Source organism: Xiphophorus maculatus, chromosome 16 (genome assembly GCF_002775205.1).
Source record: "Xiphophorus maculatus strain JP 163 A chromosome 16, X_maculatus-5.0-male, whole genome shotgun sequence".
NCBI classification, from domain to species: domain Eukaryota; kingdom Metazoa; phylum Chordata; class Actinopteri; order Cyprinodontiformes; family Poeciliidae; genus Xiphophorus; species Xiphophorus maculatus.
The window spans coordinates 10931030-10949811 of NC_036458.1; the positions used below are offsets into that span (position 1 = coordinate 10931030).

The 18782-nt window shown below is 36.6% G+C and overlaps 1 protein-coding gene across 2 annotated transcripts in view; it reads left to right on the top strand.

The window, feature by feature from the left end:
- Window positions 1-11572: 11572 nt before the first annotated feature.
- Window positions 11573-18782, top strand: part of LOC102226745 (protein tweety homolog 2-like) — a 34890-nt gene continuing 27680 nt past the window's right edge. The window contains exons 1-3 of one of the 2 annotated variants that reach the window (XM_023348422.1): window positions 12153-12236; window positions 14582-14943; window positions 15054-15226. In XM_023348422.1, coding sequence (XP_023204190.1) covers window positions 15192-15226 — 35 coding nt within the window. In that variant the 5' untranslated portion in view covers window positions 12153-12236; window positions 14582-14943; window positions 15054-15191. Of the gene's footprint in view, window positions 12237-14581; window positions 14944-15053; window positions 15227-18782 lie in introns of both variants that reach the window. The other variant, XM_005801467.2, reaches the window with a different exon arrangement.

Genomic DNA, 18782 nt, shown 5'->3' on the forward strand with positions numbered 1-18782 from the left:
CGGAGAATTATATGTTAGTTCATTAGTAAACAAGAGTTAGCTTGTCAAGTTAATTTATGCTAATTACACATATAGAGGTTTGTTTATTTAGATTAGATTGTGTTGTAAAAAATAATTTTTGTATTTGTTTTTTGTAGATTGCATTGTAAAAATTAATATTTTATTCTACTGCACTCATAATTAGACTGTGAGGGTGTATACTGCATACCTGATGGAAGTTTATGACTTTCTGCATTTGTGTTGGTCATAAAGTATTATAAAGACAAATCTAATGGTCCAAGTAGGCCATTAGAATTGTCTAATGGCCGTTAGATTAGTCTAATGGCCTAATCTGATGTATGCAAATAGATCAAATTCATATTTTGGGGCAGGTAGTCTGAGCAGATGCAAGTCAGGTAAAACCTTCCCAAGTTAAGCAAACAAACAGTGTTATGCTTCTTTAACCTGATGTGAATTGGGGATCAAAAATAACAGAAAACATTTCTGCTGCTGCTTGTCAAATCTGGGTAAAAATTATACTGCTGATTCAAAAGTTTACATACACTCACTCTGACATTGAATGTTCTCAAGTCTGTGCTTTATGAGTTTGTTTGAACTTTTCTTTTTTAATGTAAAAATATGATACAGCACACATCTTTGCTGAACTTTTAAATCCAGTTTGGATAAATGTTGGAATTCTCTAATCCTCCTAAGTACAGACTCAAATAAACACATTCTCGACTGATAAAACGCCTCATGCTTTTGTAACCATTGGTGAGTTTGCTGACAGTGACGTAAACTCACCAAAACCAGTCTTGGTGTGTGCTTGGGAGATACACATGAGTTTATTTGTGTCACATTGGAACACAAAATATAGTTTAAAACTTTTTTTTTGTCTGCTTTGTGCTAGCAGCAAAGCAAATTCACAGCATGATGTTTTCACTGCTTGACTGTGCTGTAGTACTAAATAATTTCAATTAGTACTATCTCGCCCAAGCAGACTTTTCCTCATGATGGTCAAAAACTTAAAAACTTTGTCTTGTTTGAACATAAAACTTAAAAGGTGATTGTTAAGGTATTTGGCTTGTCGGGAGCCGAAAATTGCAGCATATTTAGAATTTATTGGTTTTGGATCAGCACTCTCTCCATGAGGTGAAACTTGTTTCTCTGGTGTTTCAGCACGTTTCCAGTTTAGTTTTAGTGGTTCCATTAACTTGTTAGTGTGATCAGGTAACCCAAACAAAGCTTACAGTAAATTATTATTGCTTTTTTTTTAATCATTTAGTTTAAGGTTAACTACTTTTTCCACTGCAAGTAAATCTGTATGAATTTTTATTGATCAAAATCAAATCTTCATGTGGTGAAGCTGAGAAGCCAGAGGCATATTTTATAGCGGAATAATTTCCTCTTTCCAAAAGGAGGTTCCCACTCACCCACTCTCCTAATCTTCCAATTCAAGTCAGCATGAGACACACCACAGTTAATTATCCCTCCAGGCTGAGTGCGGACATTCTCATCCTAGACCTAGCCCTCCATCCCTAACTCCTTCCACCGTGGGTAGGAGCCAGTGCTTTTAGATGGGCCCACATGAGTCCACATCACACAGCTGGCCATTAAATGAAAATCAGTTTGCCCAATCTCGTCCCCACACACAGTAATCTACATCTACCCTTCCCAAACCACAGTCTGCAGGCAGCCTGCCTATTCCACTGTCCGGTTTATCTGCTGTGTGTAAAACGGCTGCCCTAATCTGTCCCAGCGTGGACCACACAGCTGCTCTAATGAGAGGCGGAAAAGGGATGCCTGACATCTGGGACTCATATTATTGTCTCTCCATTTTACTTCCTCTGACGGCTTATCTCAGTTTTAGCTCGGCCCGTCATATTAGACTGGACATCAGCGGTGTGATCAAGCCCAACAGAGTAAACAAGAAGCACAACGATCTTTTAGAGAAATATACAAAGCCGTGTGTCACATTGCTGCGAAATCTTTAATGAGAATTCATTCTCCAGCTGTTTGCTTGCTACGTCCGTTTTACATACAGCTGTTAAGATGGAAGAAGCGTCCTCTTACTTGCTGCACAGCTCATCTGCCAGACAGTTGCAGGAGTTAATTGCAGACTTGGGGCTCATAGTGTAACCTCAAACTTTGTTCACTGTGGAGACTGGTACTGCGCTGGCTGCCAGCACAACAGGTTTTGGCTTATTTTTCCTCCACAGTATATCTTCCAGCAAACATGCCCATCCAGCATTTGAACTCATTACAGCTCAATTACTTCAGGTCAAACAAGGAATTAAATCAACACATTATCTCATATTTGTTTTGAAGTAAAGAAACCATCTACGGTTCCCTGACACACTGCATATACAGTAGTAAAGTGATTTACTGATTGATCTTTTAGCTGCATGCCAGACGTGCTATGTTCTACTCTGTCAAGCACTAGTGCTTTAACCCCAATGTACAGGCTCAATTAGTCAAGAAGACTGATGATGTGCTCAAGGTGAAAACTAACTCTTGACTGTACGCCTATCTGTCTTCACGCTCTCATTTGCAAGATCACTGGTGGTTCCAGCATAAACGCCGCCCCCTGTCACTTCCATCCTTTTGGGTTTACAAGAATATGACAAGATGGAAGAAAAAAGAAAAGAAAAAGCTGCATAGTGTACACCACACACAATGGCAATCAAGAGAGTGAGCGATAACTCACATATCAAAACCTGCCAGTGCACACAATCATGGTGCTAAGGGTTTCCTGTGCACAGTATCTGTCAAAATATAGGAAACAATTTTGTTGTTTGAAACTAATGCAGACCCAATTAGCTCAACCGTCCTCAAAGTGTTATACAAAAACCCATTTTGATTAGTGTTGCCTGCTTTACAGAAATGAATCACCTGTAACGAAAAGGAATGCACATAAAAGGCAAGTGTTAACAGGTAGTTAACACAGAAGGCTCAAGATAAAAACCATAAGCGTTGCTCGCTTTATATAGTAGATACATTTAAGCATGGCAAATTAATTATGGCTATGATGGATGGTGAAGGCGAAAGACGAAATAAAAATCTACAGCTTGCAATAAAAGAAGCAGAGGGATGTGAAGAGCACGGGTGGTGCCTCTGCATCAGTGAGTAAAAGCAGACCGGCTATCACACGCTGCTCGCATTTGCCAGCAGCTTTGGGTCTCCTCTCTGCAGCTGCAGATGCACGTTCGCACATAAACAAGATAAATTGATTACCACCTCTTTCTGATTGCAGCCCCCCCTCCTAAATCTAAATTGCAACTCCAGAGACAAAAACAGGACATCTAGCTGAAATGAAATCAGTCTCTCTCTCTCTCTTTCTCTTCCTCTCTCTCTCTTTCTCTTTCTCTCTCTCACATGGACAAATAAAAGCTACAACCTTTTAGTGAGAAAAGGAACAAAAAAACTCAAATTATAATTTGCCACCTGGGACATTGCTGTCTCCATTCTGTTCTTGGTATTGTTTTAAATATGAAAATAGATTTCCTTAAAATGACATTGCTTTTATCCATTCATTAGACTTCAGCTTCATAGATTCCCTCCACATCCTGCAAACAATTGGACATTATTCTGCCAGAATCCCTATCTGTCTAATTACCTACTGACTTTACACTCCATTGATTTGGGTTCTTAGCTTTTCAAATTATACAATGCATTGTGCTTTAAACAAAGACAAAAACTACTTAAAATTCAAAGATTAGGCTCATTGAAGTATGTCAGCAGTTTTGAGAGCACATATCTACCATGGAATAATTCATATCCACAGTTCCCAATCACTCATTTCAACACATGGCATCTGCCCTCATTCATATCTGAGCATGTTTACTTTCGCACTGCATTCACTACAATGAGCTCAGACTATGTTTTTTTATATCATGGACCACAACCCACTTTCTCATGTTTTCCTATCTGTCACTCAGACAGCGCACTTAATTTAAGAAGGAATCTGAAACCTAATCCTTACTAGGAGCCATTATGTGTAATGCTTGTCCACTGTTTGAAATGCATCACCATGTTGAGTTGAAATGTTCCCATTTGTACTCTTGTCTGATTTAACTTCTGAGTGTAAGCCTATTTAGTTGAGGATGCTGGAAAGCGTGCCAGGCCTGAAGGATGTCTTTGGCAACAATATGGAACAAATCAGCTGAGTGTAAGAGGCATCACTGACATAAAGATGAGGGTGATATCTGTTTAAGTCCTCACCAGTCAGCCATGCATGACGCTTGGCCAGTTCTCGGAAGCGGACTCATTACCAGTGTCAACAAGTGTAGCGCTTTTGCCAGAGATCTCGCTGCGCTTTATTTTCATGAGTGGCAATTTCCTTCTGTCTTTCCATTAGCAGTTCTCCAATCAGCTTTACAGATAAGATGTGAGGGGGCTGTCTATGCAGAAATGTTTTTTAATCAAAAGTGTAAGTGTCTTTGTCTTACAGTAAGTAAGACGAATGTGAACGATTGACATTTGTTTTCACAAAGGAAAAAAAAACAACAAAATGGCAAAAATTAAACGAGGGCACACAACAGCTGTGTCATAACTTTTGACATACTCAGCAAATTATTTAAAAGATTTAGCTGTGAATTCTCAATAAAAAATCAGATTAAGGCATATAAACTTTTTCAACATAATCTTGCTATTAGGTAGCATGTAACAAATGATCACATAAGTTTAAAACTTTAGTAAAGGCATTACTTCAACTTCATTTTGGTTAATATGTAAATATGTGAAATAAAACAGTAAAGAAAAATCTGTGCCATATTGCTTCAATTTGAAATGGTTTTGAAACTTTTGAAGATATAAAAAGCTTGAAGATGAATTTAAGAGAACTAACAGCTTGTTAACAATGTTTGTTTCCATAGATCAATATTCTTAAAAAAAAAACCATAACAGGACTAAAATAAACAGAGTAGTTTTGACGGCAAAAATCTTCTTTAAAAAGTTTCACTACCAAACAAACAATATCAAACGATAGTGATGCAATGCCTCACAACAACATGATAAATTAAATAATGAAAAGCTTTATGGCTATGCATCAGGTTAATGTAATGTGTGAATGCATAGAAATAAATGCAGTAAATAAATAAGTAATTACAAGAATGAATAAATAAATGGAAAAATAAAATAAAGCTTCCTAAGCTTTATTATTCATTTTAACATTCTAACATCTTCTATTTTATTGTAACTGACAAACTGGTGAAGTCGTTGCTTCTTTATTAGTTTACTGGCCATAAACTAATAAGTGGAAACAAATAAACCCTTCACAGACGGTTGTGAAGAATCATTTGCTATTTTTAACAAAGGCTGATTTTTTGCAAGTGCTTCGGAGGTGATTCATAAAGTGGTGAAATTGATATTTAAAAGCAGTCTTATTGGTGTTTTCTGTTGGTAATTACCTGAGAACGTATTGTGTGGAATAGAAGTAGCATGCAATTGGATTTGATCCGTTTTTGTAATTTCCCAAATCTTTCATCTTGATCCTTTTTAAATTCAGGGATTTGGGTCAGTCTTCACATTTACTAGAGTGAAAGACTTAATAAAGCAAATAAGGTCAACACTTTGGAGATTTTTTTTTCAGGAACAAAGAATTAAGCCCTGTTTTCTAATGCCCCTGTATTATATTACCATGAAGGCCCAATAAACAAACTAAATATTTTTACATGCAAAGAGCGTGTCCCCTTCAGCTTTGTTTGTTTCCACTCCATGGACTCAATAGATCAATGGAATGCTGTTGCAATTATTACCATCAGCAACCATTTGGAATGATTGGATTTGCTCCAAAGGCTGAAAAATAGACTTAGGCTGTATCGTATGGTCGGCTTTGCACTGCTGTAAATCCGTAATTGGATAAATTGCGAGCAAGAAAGCCACTTCCCAGTGGGGAGATGGGAAGGGGGAGTGCTGATGTCAGTTCAGGTTTTTCTCCTCTCAAAAAATCATTATTGTACGGAATAGCTCTTGTAGCGCTGGGCACCTACATCAAATAATGGCTAAGAATGAAAGTTTTGTGTTACGACCAGTCAGTAAATTTGTCTTTTGATATTTAAACAGACAGTTTGGAATTTGGAAGTCAACCCTAAAATATACTTGAAAAACTGTTTTATATTGAAAGCTTGTGTTGGCAGCAGAAATAATAATAATAAAAAAAAGGTTAAATGTTTTTGCCTCCTATTTACTGGTATTTAAGCTTTAAAAATTCCAAAGAATTCTCTTTTAATTTCTTGGTGATTTTTGTAAGATTTCGCGCAGACAGCAAAAAGTCTAGACCAAAAGATAAAATGACATTTTGAACACCTTGAACTGGTGCAGCATCACATTAAATCAATTTAATTTAATGAAAAATAAAATAAAAATAAATGATCATGAGTTACTTTGTTGTAGAATTAGATTTTTCAGCCTTTACTTTACAATTTTGACGCCATCAGTATGTATTCCTATCCCTCTCCTTTCCATCCAATCACTGATAATGCAAATTAAACAAAGTCACTTTTCACTCTTTCACTTCAGCAATCTCCTTTGAAACACTGTCTCAACAGACACAATTATTACATGTGGCTATGGTATCAGAGGGACCACAGGCATTTCAAAATGGCAATAACCACAGGATTGCAACATTGATATTGCACTTTAATGCAATCTCAGGAGCCTCTGAGCAGCCTCGGTTTGATTGGATAATACCGGCACACCAAGCTCTCAGGCATAAATCTTCATTCATGTATAAATCACTCAAAAATAGAGCAAGAGGATTTGAGTCACAAATTCTAAAAAAAGCAATAACCATATGAGGAAGGAGAAGTCCAATACAAGGCATTTTCCACGTTCACTGAGCCATGATGACTTGGAAGAATCTCAGTAGTGTAGGAAGTTAGTGATAGGGCACAAGTCTGTTCAATACACTTTTGAATAAACCAATCATCCCAGTGATTGTTATGGAGACGGTCAGTCAGGAGGTAAATCCAGTGCTGCTCAAGTGCACTTCAGTATGTGATGAGCAGAAAACCTCAATGACTATGGCTTCAAAACCCATTCTTACCTATTGAACATTTTCACATTTTTGTCATGTTACCCAATACCTATACAAACTACAATAAAAATAAGTAGTTTTTAAATGTATTTTTCACACATACAGCTGTTCTTTGAAGGCCTCAAAACTAGTATAGAGAATCTCAGTGAACCAACAGCTTCATGAAACCTAAAAGAAAGTGGGGGTGGCATCATGCAGTGGGGATGCTTTTCCACAGCAGGCAGTGGGAATCTGGTCAAAGACGATGTGAAGATCCATGGGGACAAAAACAGGACACTCCTGGAAGAAAACCTTCTAGAGGCTGGAAACGACTTGAGACTGGGATGAAGGTTCACCTTCCAGCAGAATGACAATCCCAAACCTACAACCAGAGCTACAGTGATTTAGATCAAAGCATGCACATGTGTTAGAATCTAAGTCAACGCTTGATGCAACTGAACATCTTTTTTTAAGAATTATAAAAAAGCTGTTTGTAGATGCTATTCACGCAAACCAACTAAGTTTGAACTATTTTCAAGCAACAATTTCTCTGTGCGAAACTGGAAGCCACATATTTCTAATACTTGCAGCTATAGTGGAAGTAAAAGGTGGCTCTACTAAGTGTTGACTCGAGAGGTTGAGTGCACATGCATGAAATAGTGTTTGGATATTTATAGAAAAATGAATGAATGTATGCTTGTTACCTGTTTCTAACAACATTTTGAACAACAAAAAAGAAAACATAGATAAATGAAAAAGAGAAAGTGAAAAGAACTAGATCTATGAAGGTCAGTTTAAAAAGGAGCAGGTAAAAGAATAAAATTATTAACTCCCATCCACTTGCTGCCCTATAATTTATTGCCATATTACATGTTTCTGTATACAAAAAATAGCCTTAATATGCATTGATATAAAATCATTAAACTGAATCCACATGTATGGTGTAGAATTATACACGGTCAACATTGAAATAAATATCCAATTGGCTAATAAATGATTGCAATAGAAATGTTCATTACCCAGCTCTATACTGAAGACATATTAAACAATGTGTAAGCCTACATTCACACACACACACACGCACACATATGAATAATTAATATATTCTGCAACCTAATATAACCTGACTTCCTCTCTATGGAACCCATGTTTCTTGTGTGCACTTCTGAACAGAATGAAATCATCAGTTTGACAAATTAGAATTGAATGTCTAATTTGTTCCATAATTTCACTCCACAGATCGAGACGCACAAAGAAAAGGTGAAGACAACCATGTGACCTACTGCTTCCATTTCCCAATGTTGTTCAGCTTTGTTTCGGTTTATCGCATGAAATGCCAATGAAATGCATTAAAGTTTGTGGTTGTAGCATGAAAAAATGTGACGACGTTACAGGATTACAGGCAATTCTTGTTAACATGATATTTGCACTCCGCCTTTTGATTTTCGAGCCTGGCATATGGGATCCTTCCAGCAGAATTAAGTGCAGACTGAGCATAACCTGCTGGAATATTTGGTTCACAATTTCCATACAGTTGTCAGACTAGCACTGGCCATCAGTTTTATCTTCCACTATATGGCTTAGTACTGTTTTTTTTTTTTCATTTACTGTGCAGTAACGTGACTTCAAAGTGCTCTTTGATATGGATCTCCTGTAACATCATGACCCAAATTGCTGATCCCCTGAGATTCTGATGAAAGGCCCAAGAAAGCAAAGGATCTGATCTATAAACTGCTGTTCATTAAAACAGAAACTTTATTAGACTGAGATTATGACTCTTTTGCCAACATTATGCACAAAGGAGATCTTTCTAATGATAGGCTACTTCGTCACAGATATTAACAAAGTAGAGAAAGGGGGTGAGGGATTCTTGGACCCATAACAGAAAAGTGTTGGGCTGCCACCTAATGGTTCAGCATTAATGGGAGTTTAATAGATGTATACAAAATGCCAAATTTTGTTTTTAAGTTTTGTTGAAACCAGATATTTACATACACAATTGAAAAAGAAAGATTTTCCCTTAAATGTGTTAGATTAGATCAGGGAAAATATTCCTGGTTAGAAAATATTTTGTAAATAATTTCCATTTGCTAAATGACAAAATATTGAGAGGGGTTCTCTAAATATTTTGTATTGTTTCCTTCAAATTCATACATTTAATTTCATTAAAGTTAGTATGACTTTAAAAACATATCGACAGGTGGAGGTAAATATCTGAAAGCACACGCGGTGCTTCCTTGTATGACATGCAGTGCCATACTGTCTTTTTATACTGTGGCGTCCATGCTATGACACTTCTATAAAAGTTTTTAGTTTAAACAGCCCATATAAAGTGTATTAATAAGTATTATATGGAGACATCCAGTGCTTTGTATGGCATTATGGCATCCCTGTGCTTTGCTAAAGGTACATATCCCTTGATGTAAACTGTGATGTGTGGGAATTACATGTTTATCTGCAAAAACAACTTTTAAAAAATAAGAGGAAAAGTTATCCAAATGTCACAGGTTTCAGAGGACAGACACGTGCAGAGGAACTTTGATTCATTTCCTTCCTTTGTTTTGCATTGATCCCACTAAGTTGCTAGTGGTCACTACAGTGGACAGCTATCTAAAAGCCATTTTCTTTTGCTTCCTGTGGATTTTTATGTTATAAATGCACACAGACCACTGAAGTGGACACTAATGCATCATAAAATATACCATCAACTACTGGCCATCAGCTGCAAATGCAAGAAATTATTTTTGTTAAATACAATATGGCCGACAGACAAAAAAGCATGAGAACCGACCCGGTCCCTCCTTCTACTGTAGACGACTCTTGCAAGTAAAAAAAATATTGTGGCATCAGATAACCCCGAAGGAACAATACTACTGATGCATTTTTCAAATAACAACTTTGTATTTGGACAAAATTACAATTGATCACATAAAAATAAAAATAAAATTATTTTTACAAAAAAATGTTCCTACCTTTTTAATGCCTTAAGAAAAGAATTTTAAAAAATGGAAAAAAAAAATTCTGACACAAAGGATCATAATTCATGCATCAGAGGGTTAAACACTGAGGGTGAATGGCATGGGTATCACAAGAGATTTATCTGGAACCAAATTCACCTACTTGTACATGCGGAGCACAGTCAAAGAAATTCATATTCATGCGGCACATTTCAAGTGTCACCTACTAGTATTCAGCCCCAAAGCACACTTCCAAGCTGTTTGGGCCATGGAGGTGCATCAAAGCATCCCAATAATAAAAAACAGTTGCCACAAGATAGATGATTTAGCTTGAAAGCGAACCACCCTATGTTCCATTTGAGATAAAACAACTTTTCCTCAGAGAACAATTTCCGCAACATATTTTCTATCTTCCCTTTTATCTGCCAATGGACTGTTTCAGTTGGCACATTTCCATTGTTTGGTTGTTTACTTTAGCTCAGAGAGTGATGGTATTGTACACAATGCAGGTCTTTTAGACACATTCATCTATAACAGAGGTGAAGCAGCGTCCGGTAACTCAAATAAGAAAGAAATTCAACAACAGGTAAAATATTCAACACCTGCGTTTTTTGTCTTTTTCCAACAAGTGTCTTGGTTTTAGGGAATACACTTTAATTATTTTAATTAGGCACGTTGAATTCATTCATATTTGCCTGCTGTGTCCAGAACAATTTATTTCACAATCGTAATTGCACCAGTTTCAGATTTCCTTTCTCCTTTTTTTTTTCTGTCAGCAGTCTTCAAAGCTTTTCCAAGGACTTTGAGGCTGAAAACAGGAACAAAAACCATAATATTAACTCAGGGTTTATCACAATGGGCAACATGTTAAGAGTGAATTGCACTCCCAGGAACATTCTGTCAATATCTAATGTTAGTTGTATGTTTGCATATATGGAAAAAATATATATTTAATAACACATAAGATTTATGTTATTTTTTTTTACTACTAGTACAAAATATTCACTAATAAAAATATTCATTAAATGCTTTTTTGAAGGCTTTTCTTTTAGTTAACTTCACAGCAAGATATAATTGGATCCTCGTGACTTGTTAATCATATTTCCAGTATAATTACCGCTGTGGGCAGGTTTCAGCAAGTATCTGTTTTCTTGCAGCCATTTTTTTGACTTATAAAGAAAAACACACATCCGATTGGAGTGTACTGGTATGTTGTCTTGTCTTTCCTACTTTGAAGAGTGGCTTGGAGAATTAGGCCATGTGCCTAACCATATTTATGGATGTTTATTGTACCTTGCCACGACGTGACAAACGTGCCAACAGAACTGAGCTCAAAATTCATTTTTACTTTCTCGCAAAGGCTTTTGGGCCAAATATAACTGCAAGTGAAGACAAAGAGACTGGAAAAAAACAGAAGCTCATTAACATGCTCATTACCGTTCGCCTCATTGTCCACAAGAGGTCAGACATAAACAGCAGAAGTCATAAATAGCAGTAAGACTTATCTGTGCACGTTTCCCTGCAGACAAAAGTTTTCCAGGCCGGTTAGAGCCGAACGCTTCATTTCTTTTCATAACTCGCTTTTAGACGAGCACAGTCGAGCTTCACCAGTGTGAAGACACAGTTGAGAGATAAAGCAGGCCGGGCCAAGGACATAAGGCTTGATAAAGACGTTGTGAAATTTTTTTTTATCGCTTTAAATTTTCTCTAAATTGTGGTTGAAGTTCACTGATTTTTCCTTCTTCTTCGTTTTAAAAGGGCAAGATGTTAGCAGGGTCGGTTTGCTATTTTCTTCCTGTTTTTTACGAGTGGAGTGAAGACGTCTCGGCCACAGGACTGAAGTTGTTGTCACGCCTTCTACGGACAAGGAGGCAGGTTCACACAAGCCACGATCTCGGGATGTAAATTTACTGTTTATATTGATGCTTTGCAGCCATGGGGACAGCAATAGGATTCAGACATATTTATCTACACTTTTTAAAGTTGTAGCAAACAGAATAATTTCCTCCTAAATTCTCTGCGACAGCTTTTCAACAAACCTAGCTTTTCTTTTCTTTTTTTTCCCCACCTCCTATTCCCCAAACCAAGGAACATCTGAGTGTCCCAGAGAGAGAAACTTGTTTCACAGCTTTGTTGGATTGACTCTTCAAGCAGTAATGGCCATTGCCCGGCTTGATTATGTGGCTCCGTGGTGGACATACTGGCTGCACAATTTCCCACACTTCAATTTTCTTTTCCAGTCGGTCGACAGCACTTTCAGACCGGAGGAAGCGAGCTATCAGCAGGTTGGTAACTGTACTTGTGCGTAGAAGCGCACGTATTTTATTGCTGAACACTGACTTTCATATGTAAATGTTGCGTCCAGACAGCCTATATTTAGGTGGAGAGCGGTTTAAACTGCTGTGTTGAGAAATAAAGTACGCTCTCTCACACACTTTCCATCTTTTCATCTGCCCTCGCGAGGATTTTTGTGTGCGTTTTCAGATTTTTGGTCCTAATTTAAGGAAGTGGGAAATCATGCTGTACTGCCATTTTCACATGATAACTCATGACTTGTATTAGGAATGTTGGTTATGATGTGCTTCTGCACCCTTACGTCACATATCCTCAAATTTCAACGAATTAAAAAAATGTTTAAATGTATTTTTATCATTTAAAGCCACTCGGACTTCAAGTATCAGAAACTCTAATTTACTCTGAGTTTTACTAATAGCTTTATTTCCACAGGAGAAATATGTTTAGTAGTCATGCATGTCAGGCTTACTATTTCATTTATAAAATGACAATTTGTTCCGCTAATCTATAATTAACATTCTGGATATCAGCAATAAATATTTCTGTCAAGTTTTTTTTTATTATTTCTAAAATCTAAACTTCTCTTTTTACTCAATTTTCATTTCCAACATCTGCTTTGGAGAATTCATATCCAATCAGATGTGAAGTATTAAAATCGACATTTTAAACATAAGTTGTACTGCAGAAAAAAAAATAAAAAAATGCTTTACACAATCCATCGTCGAGCTCAGTTCCTGCGGTTAAAATGGGCTCTGTAATGAAATGAATATTGCAAAATTCAGGTGAAGTCAGTTTTCCACCTGCAATCTACAAAAAAAAATATTTAGTAGTGTTTATCTGTTTTGTACTCCAATTTCAATTTAGTTTCTGATATGTTTGCTTCCATACAGAAATATGTTGCAATATCTCAGTACTTTAAGAATCAAAACCTGCATATAGCACCTAAAATTAGATGCTTGTTTCAAGAAGTATAGTTTTCTGCTCCAATCAGTCATGCACCTTCTTTTTTCAAGTATAAAAGTAACATTTCTTGTTTTATTTAAGCCTCTGTTTCTTAAATCTGTGTTGCTTTAAGAAAATGTAGCACCTTCTCAATCTCTGTGAAACTTGTGTATCTCACAACTATAAGTTATCTTTGTGAAATGCACAAAAAATGTTGAGAAAAACATCACTAACATAAATCAGTGGTTGCCTTTTGTGATTTAATTCAATTAAGCTTACACACTTACGCCAATTTTATACTAACATCCTTTTGCCACCGCAGATGATCAATATTTTCTGGTTAATGTCAGTTCAGTTGTTGTTCTTTAGTGTTTGTCTTCCTTCTCTCTCCCCGTCATGCATCTGTTCCCTTGTTATGGGCCTGGCATGCAGTGGAAATTGAAGTGTCAACATGTGTAATTACCAAACAATTGAGTGGAAAATTAGAGAAGCAAGTAGAGGCAGCATCGCTGTTGTAAAGAGCCTGAACTGAGTTGTTGTGACAGAAAATTCAACCAGTTTGAACCTCTTATGAGCTCACTTCTGGCTCATCAGCAGTGACCTCCACTAAACCATTAGCAAGTCAGTGGATTAGCAGTTTGGCCTTGATTGAAGTTAAGATGAGACCAGTTGTCCTCTACTCATTGTTTGGGTCAATTTAAGCTTGTGCATTTAAACTTAAATGTTTAATCTTTTTTAAAAAGAAAATCTGGACTAAAATGGGGGAAAAGGTCTAAGCATTACATTCAATCATGTGTTCAACAATGAGTCCACATTTCCATTAAGTCTGGGAAAGTTTGAAAATTAAGTTCATGCAATACCTGGAAAAAACTGTATTTCCAGATTTTATTCCCTCATCCATTGTCACAGTCTCATGTCCTTCTTTGCCTCCCTCCTTCCTTCCATAGATTTCCATAGGTCTGAGTTGGAATAAACATATAATTGTGACGTAAATATGCGCAGGAACCTGTTTTCATGGTTTTGTTAGAATCCACCAACATTTTTGTAAGAGTCTAAAACATATTACGCTAATTTAAATTCAGCTGCAGTGCCAACTGAATCCAAATGTAATGATTAGTCAGAGATGAAGGTGTAAAATCATTTTGCCAGTCAGCCAGGCATCCACTTTGAACTTCTCAGCATTGATATTTGCAGAGCAAATTATTTGCAAGTACAATTAGGGTCATGCTTTTGTCATGTCTTTGAACCTAATCGAGTGCTACAATAATACGAGTTTCAAGTCCTTAAATGATCCCAGTAATGAAATGTGTTTCATGTGTATTGTTTTATTATTTTTTAACAAAAGGGGTTTTCAAGTGAATAATTTCCTGTTTCTTTTTTTTTTCTGCAACAGTGCCCCCCCCAGTGTGTGTTCAGCCTTCAAGCTTCAAATACTTTGCACATTCAGAAATCACAAGACTGAGGGAAAGACACCAAGTCACATGACCCTCCCCTCCAACAGTCCTGATCATTTTTTCCCTCTCTCTCAGCCGCAGTCAGAGATTATTTTTAAGATGTACTTTCCCTAAGATGACAAAAAGCTATGCTTTTTTTTTCTTTTTGGACTTCATTTTCTGTGGTCAACAGCCAGCAGTAATAATGTTGATGACAAGCGTGATACGTCGGTTCTCTAACCTCAGTAACATCTTTGAACTTGACTGCTGTTGCTGTTGGTGGGTTGTTTTGACTCAGTGAATCAACCACAAGGTCGATGGGGTCAGCACTTAGATAAGATTTGTTGAAAAACTTGATTCAGACTTTTAAAAAGCACATAACAGCCATTAATGTCACTGATGGTATCTTTTTTGTTTTCTTATTTTTTTCAGTCTCTAATAGTTTTGGCTTGTGCTGGTGCTATCGGCCTCGCTCTGAGCCTCCTAACTCTGGCCGTGTACTTGGTGTGTCTATTCTGTTGCCGCCGGAGCCTGGATGAAGAAACCAAACGGCCCGACACCTGTTGTGTCATGTGGGTCGCAGTTATTACAGGTCTCATAATATGGTAAGTAAAGGTATTTAAATAATCCTATTGGGTTTGGTCTTTTTCCGGAGCTGCACCGAGATGAGGAAGTCGGTCAATTAAACGATGCAGTCACCAAATGAACCAGGTCATTATCGGTTTCGTCTGGATTAGCATTTACTAATGCCTCAAATCTAATTCTCTCTTAAATCGTCATTGATGCCTGAGAACAAAAATCCAGTAAACAGTTGTAATGAAGTCTACAGTTGTCTTCATTAAATTTAAAGCTTTTTGTGATGATCTTGGATGCAGTTGCTTCTTATTTCTTTGTATCTTCTGTTGTTTTAAACTCCTCGACCTCACAGAATGTGTTGCTCTGTGCATGTCGGTCCATGTGGATAGGGAGTGCTATTAGAGCAGCCAAGACTACTTGAAAATCTCACAGTGCTCAGCTTGTCATCTTCTGACAGGTGTGCCATCAAGCAGGATTAATGGCTTAGTTTTTTGTGCTACAAAAATCTCTTTTTTGAGAAAGATCCCCACTGTAAGAGCACAGTCTGCTCTGTATCAGTTTGTAACAGCACTTTTAGATAAAATGATGTGTAAAACATTCCACAACCTTTATGCAGATTATAAATTTGTTTTGTGATAATCGTTCAGTGGATAAATAGACTGATTTTTTTTTTAATGTTTTCTAACTGTATATCATTCATATCATAACTAGAACAATCATTAGGCACATTTAGCACCCAGAGAAAAAAAGGAGCCTTGCTAATTGTGCAAAAGTAACAGTGTAAGAAGCATTCCCTCAATGTCCTACTGTTAGGTGGCTTTTAGTTTGGTAGTTTTACCTGATATACAAATATTTACTCTTAAAAGAAATTCCAAGAGTATTTAAATTTATTTAAATAAGAGCAAATCTTACCTCCGCAAGTAAGTAGCACTCTCAACCTCGAACTCAAAAATCATCTCCAAAGGTTGATTTTCTCAGTCAGAAACCAAAAAGTCAAAAGTCAGGAGAGTCACCTTTTGCAGTGACCTACAACTTAAAGATAGAAGTACTGAAAACTCACAAAATACAGTTTAGGATTGCAACTACCTTGACTGTTCGAGTGAACTTAATTTATTGTAACTCTATGACACGCTTGGTTTTTTCAATTGAAAATAGTTTTTCATTCCAAAAAAAATTTATTGTTTTTTTCACAGTGCAGTCTCAAGTATTTTATGTCCTCTAACAGGTTTTCTTCCAGAATTGTCCCATTTTTTACCCTGTTGTCCCTTTAACTTTGATCAGCTTGCGTGTACCTGCTGTAAAAGGCCATTGTGATACTTCCACCGTCATGTTTTCCAGTTAGGATGATGTGTGGACAATAATGTGCAGCATTAGCTTTCGTTCGTGCATAGCCTTTTGTGTGTTAGCCAGGAAGGTCAGAGTTGCTCGTGTCTGACCAGAGTACCTCATTCCACATGTTTAAGTGTGTTCCCTACATGTGTTATTTCTTGCAGAAAACAAGCATCTCTTTGAAAAATGACTTTATTCTTGGCAGTGTTCTATAAAACTGAGTTTATAGAATGCATGACTAATAGTTTTCATCTCAACAGATCTCAAGTAACCTGTAGATCTTTGCGGCACGCCTAGAAATCCAGTGGCTGCATTTGCTGCTTCTCTGATTAATGTTCTTCTTGCCCAACCTGTCAGTTTAGGGTAAAGAACTTTCCAGAACTTTTTCTCCGACTTGTTTGCTGTGTTCCTTAGATTTGATGATGCTGTATGTTCACTAATGTTCCCTGACAAATCTATGTGTCCTTGTAGAGCACTGTAAAAGTGAGTGAGTGAGCTTTATTTATTTAGCAGCTGTCACAGAAAAGAGCAAAAAAAAAAGAGAGAAAAATTCAGAGCATAAAAATTGAAACATGATACTCACAATTTATATCAGTCAGCTCTTAATAAATGAATTTACTACCTTTTGAGCAGGAAAAACTATCAAACTATATAAAGAAGTTATTCCATCCATTTTATGTAAAAGGACACTGAGTGCAATGCTTGAAATAAGAAAGAAAGCTTGCAAACATTTTTGTTTTAACTGTTATTTCTGAGTGGAGCATCAGGTTTTGTAGAACCATATAACACAAAGACAGCTCGGCGGTATTCATCTTCCTTTATATTGTACACCTGCAAATTACTTTGCATCAATAAAAATATTTATCTCCAAAAACTTTCGCATTTATACAGCCAAGCTAAACTTGGATCACTAAGGTGGATGTGCATGATAGTGTTTCATCAAATAAATTAACACACACTTCTGAATAATACATCCTCAGTTATCTATTGTTCTCTGGGAACTAACTGCACAAAGCTTAACGCTATGGCAATCATTTTACTAAGGGATTGTTTTTGCAATGACAAGCAGCAGGTCTATCTTTCAACAATACTAAAGGACATATTTAGCAAAATTGTTGTTAAATATGCCATTTTATTTTGGCATATTTGCCTTCATATTATAAGGATAATTGGGTAAGATATTGGTGTGTGACTCGTGTGATTTGGTAGTGACGCTGTGGCTCTTAACTGAAGAGAAAAAGAAAAAAAGAGTATTGGAATCAAGATGAGATAGTTGGGTTTTATGGATAATTTCTGTAAGGTTAGACAGGTGTGAAGCTTTTGAAGTTTCATCGAAGATATGAATGTACATTTGCATATGATTTATTGTCGAAAGGCACCTAATTAAACCAAAAGAATTGGGTCTAAAAAGACCTTAATTTAATTGCCGCACTGATCCAGTTAAGCTTGTGACAGCACTGGGCTTTGAGTTCATTAGCTCCCTTTATCTATACCTAATAACTACTACAGCACATGAGACCAGCTGCAATGCTAAGTCATAGGGCATGATGTTGTTATCTAAGGTTGTTCTTGAACCTCACTATGTCATGTTTGATGTGGTGACTATTGTTAAAATTTTACATCTTAGATCAAATAGAAGAACCTTACAAAATTGCTTTGATTATAGCAAAAATCCTTTAAAAAAGTGCACACTGTGCGATATTTCTCTTACATCTGAACACAATACTCCACAAATAAATGGGGTTTTATAGCCAATCTACGTCAGAAATGTCCTTTAATTGATGTTGTTGAGATAATCGTAGATTATTGGATTCCGATTTGACCTCACAGAATTGATTATGTATAATTAAAGAAGGACGTGCCTCATTACATAAGGTCCTGTGGTTGATAGTGTTATCAGATCAGCACAAGTCATCTGGTTGTCAGTGGCCCTGTAAGAACGTGTGGAATGTTCAGGTGTAATGACAGCCAAGCTAGCAGCAAATGGTAGCACGCTGATACACATAAAAATATCAATATTAATAAGAAAAATAGAAAGAAACTAGATGAATAAGTTAGGAGAATACCCCAGATGTTAAAAATGCTTAACTTTACAGCTGTCAGATGGTGGGATGTTTGTTAGATATACTGAATATGTCTTTCTACATTTATAAAGCCCAGATTCTGTTTGTGTTATTCACTACATACAGCTTTACAGTCAGCACATTTTAGTAGATTTACAGCTATTATAGACAAAGCACGTCCCTTAATGTTTTT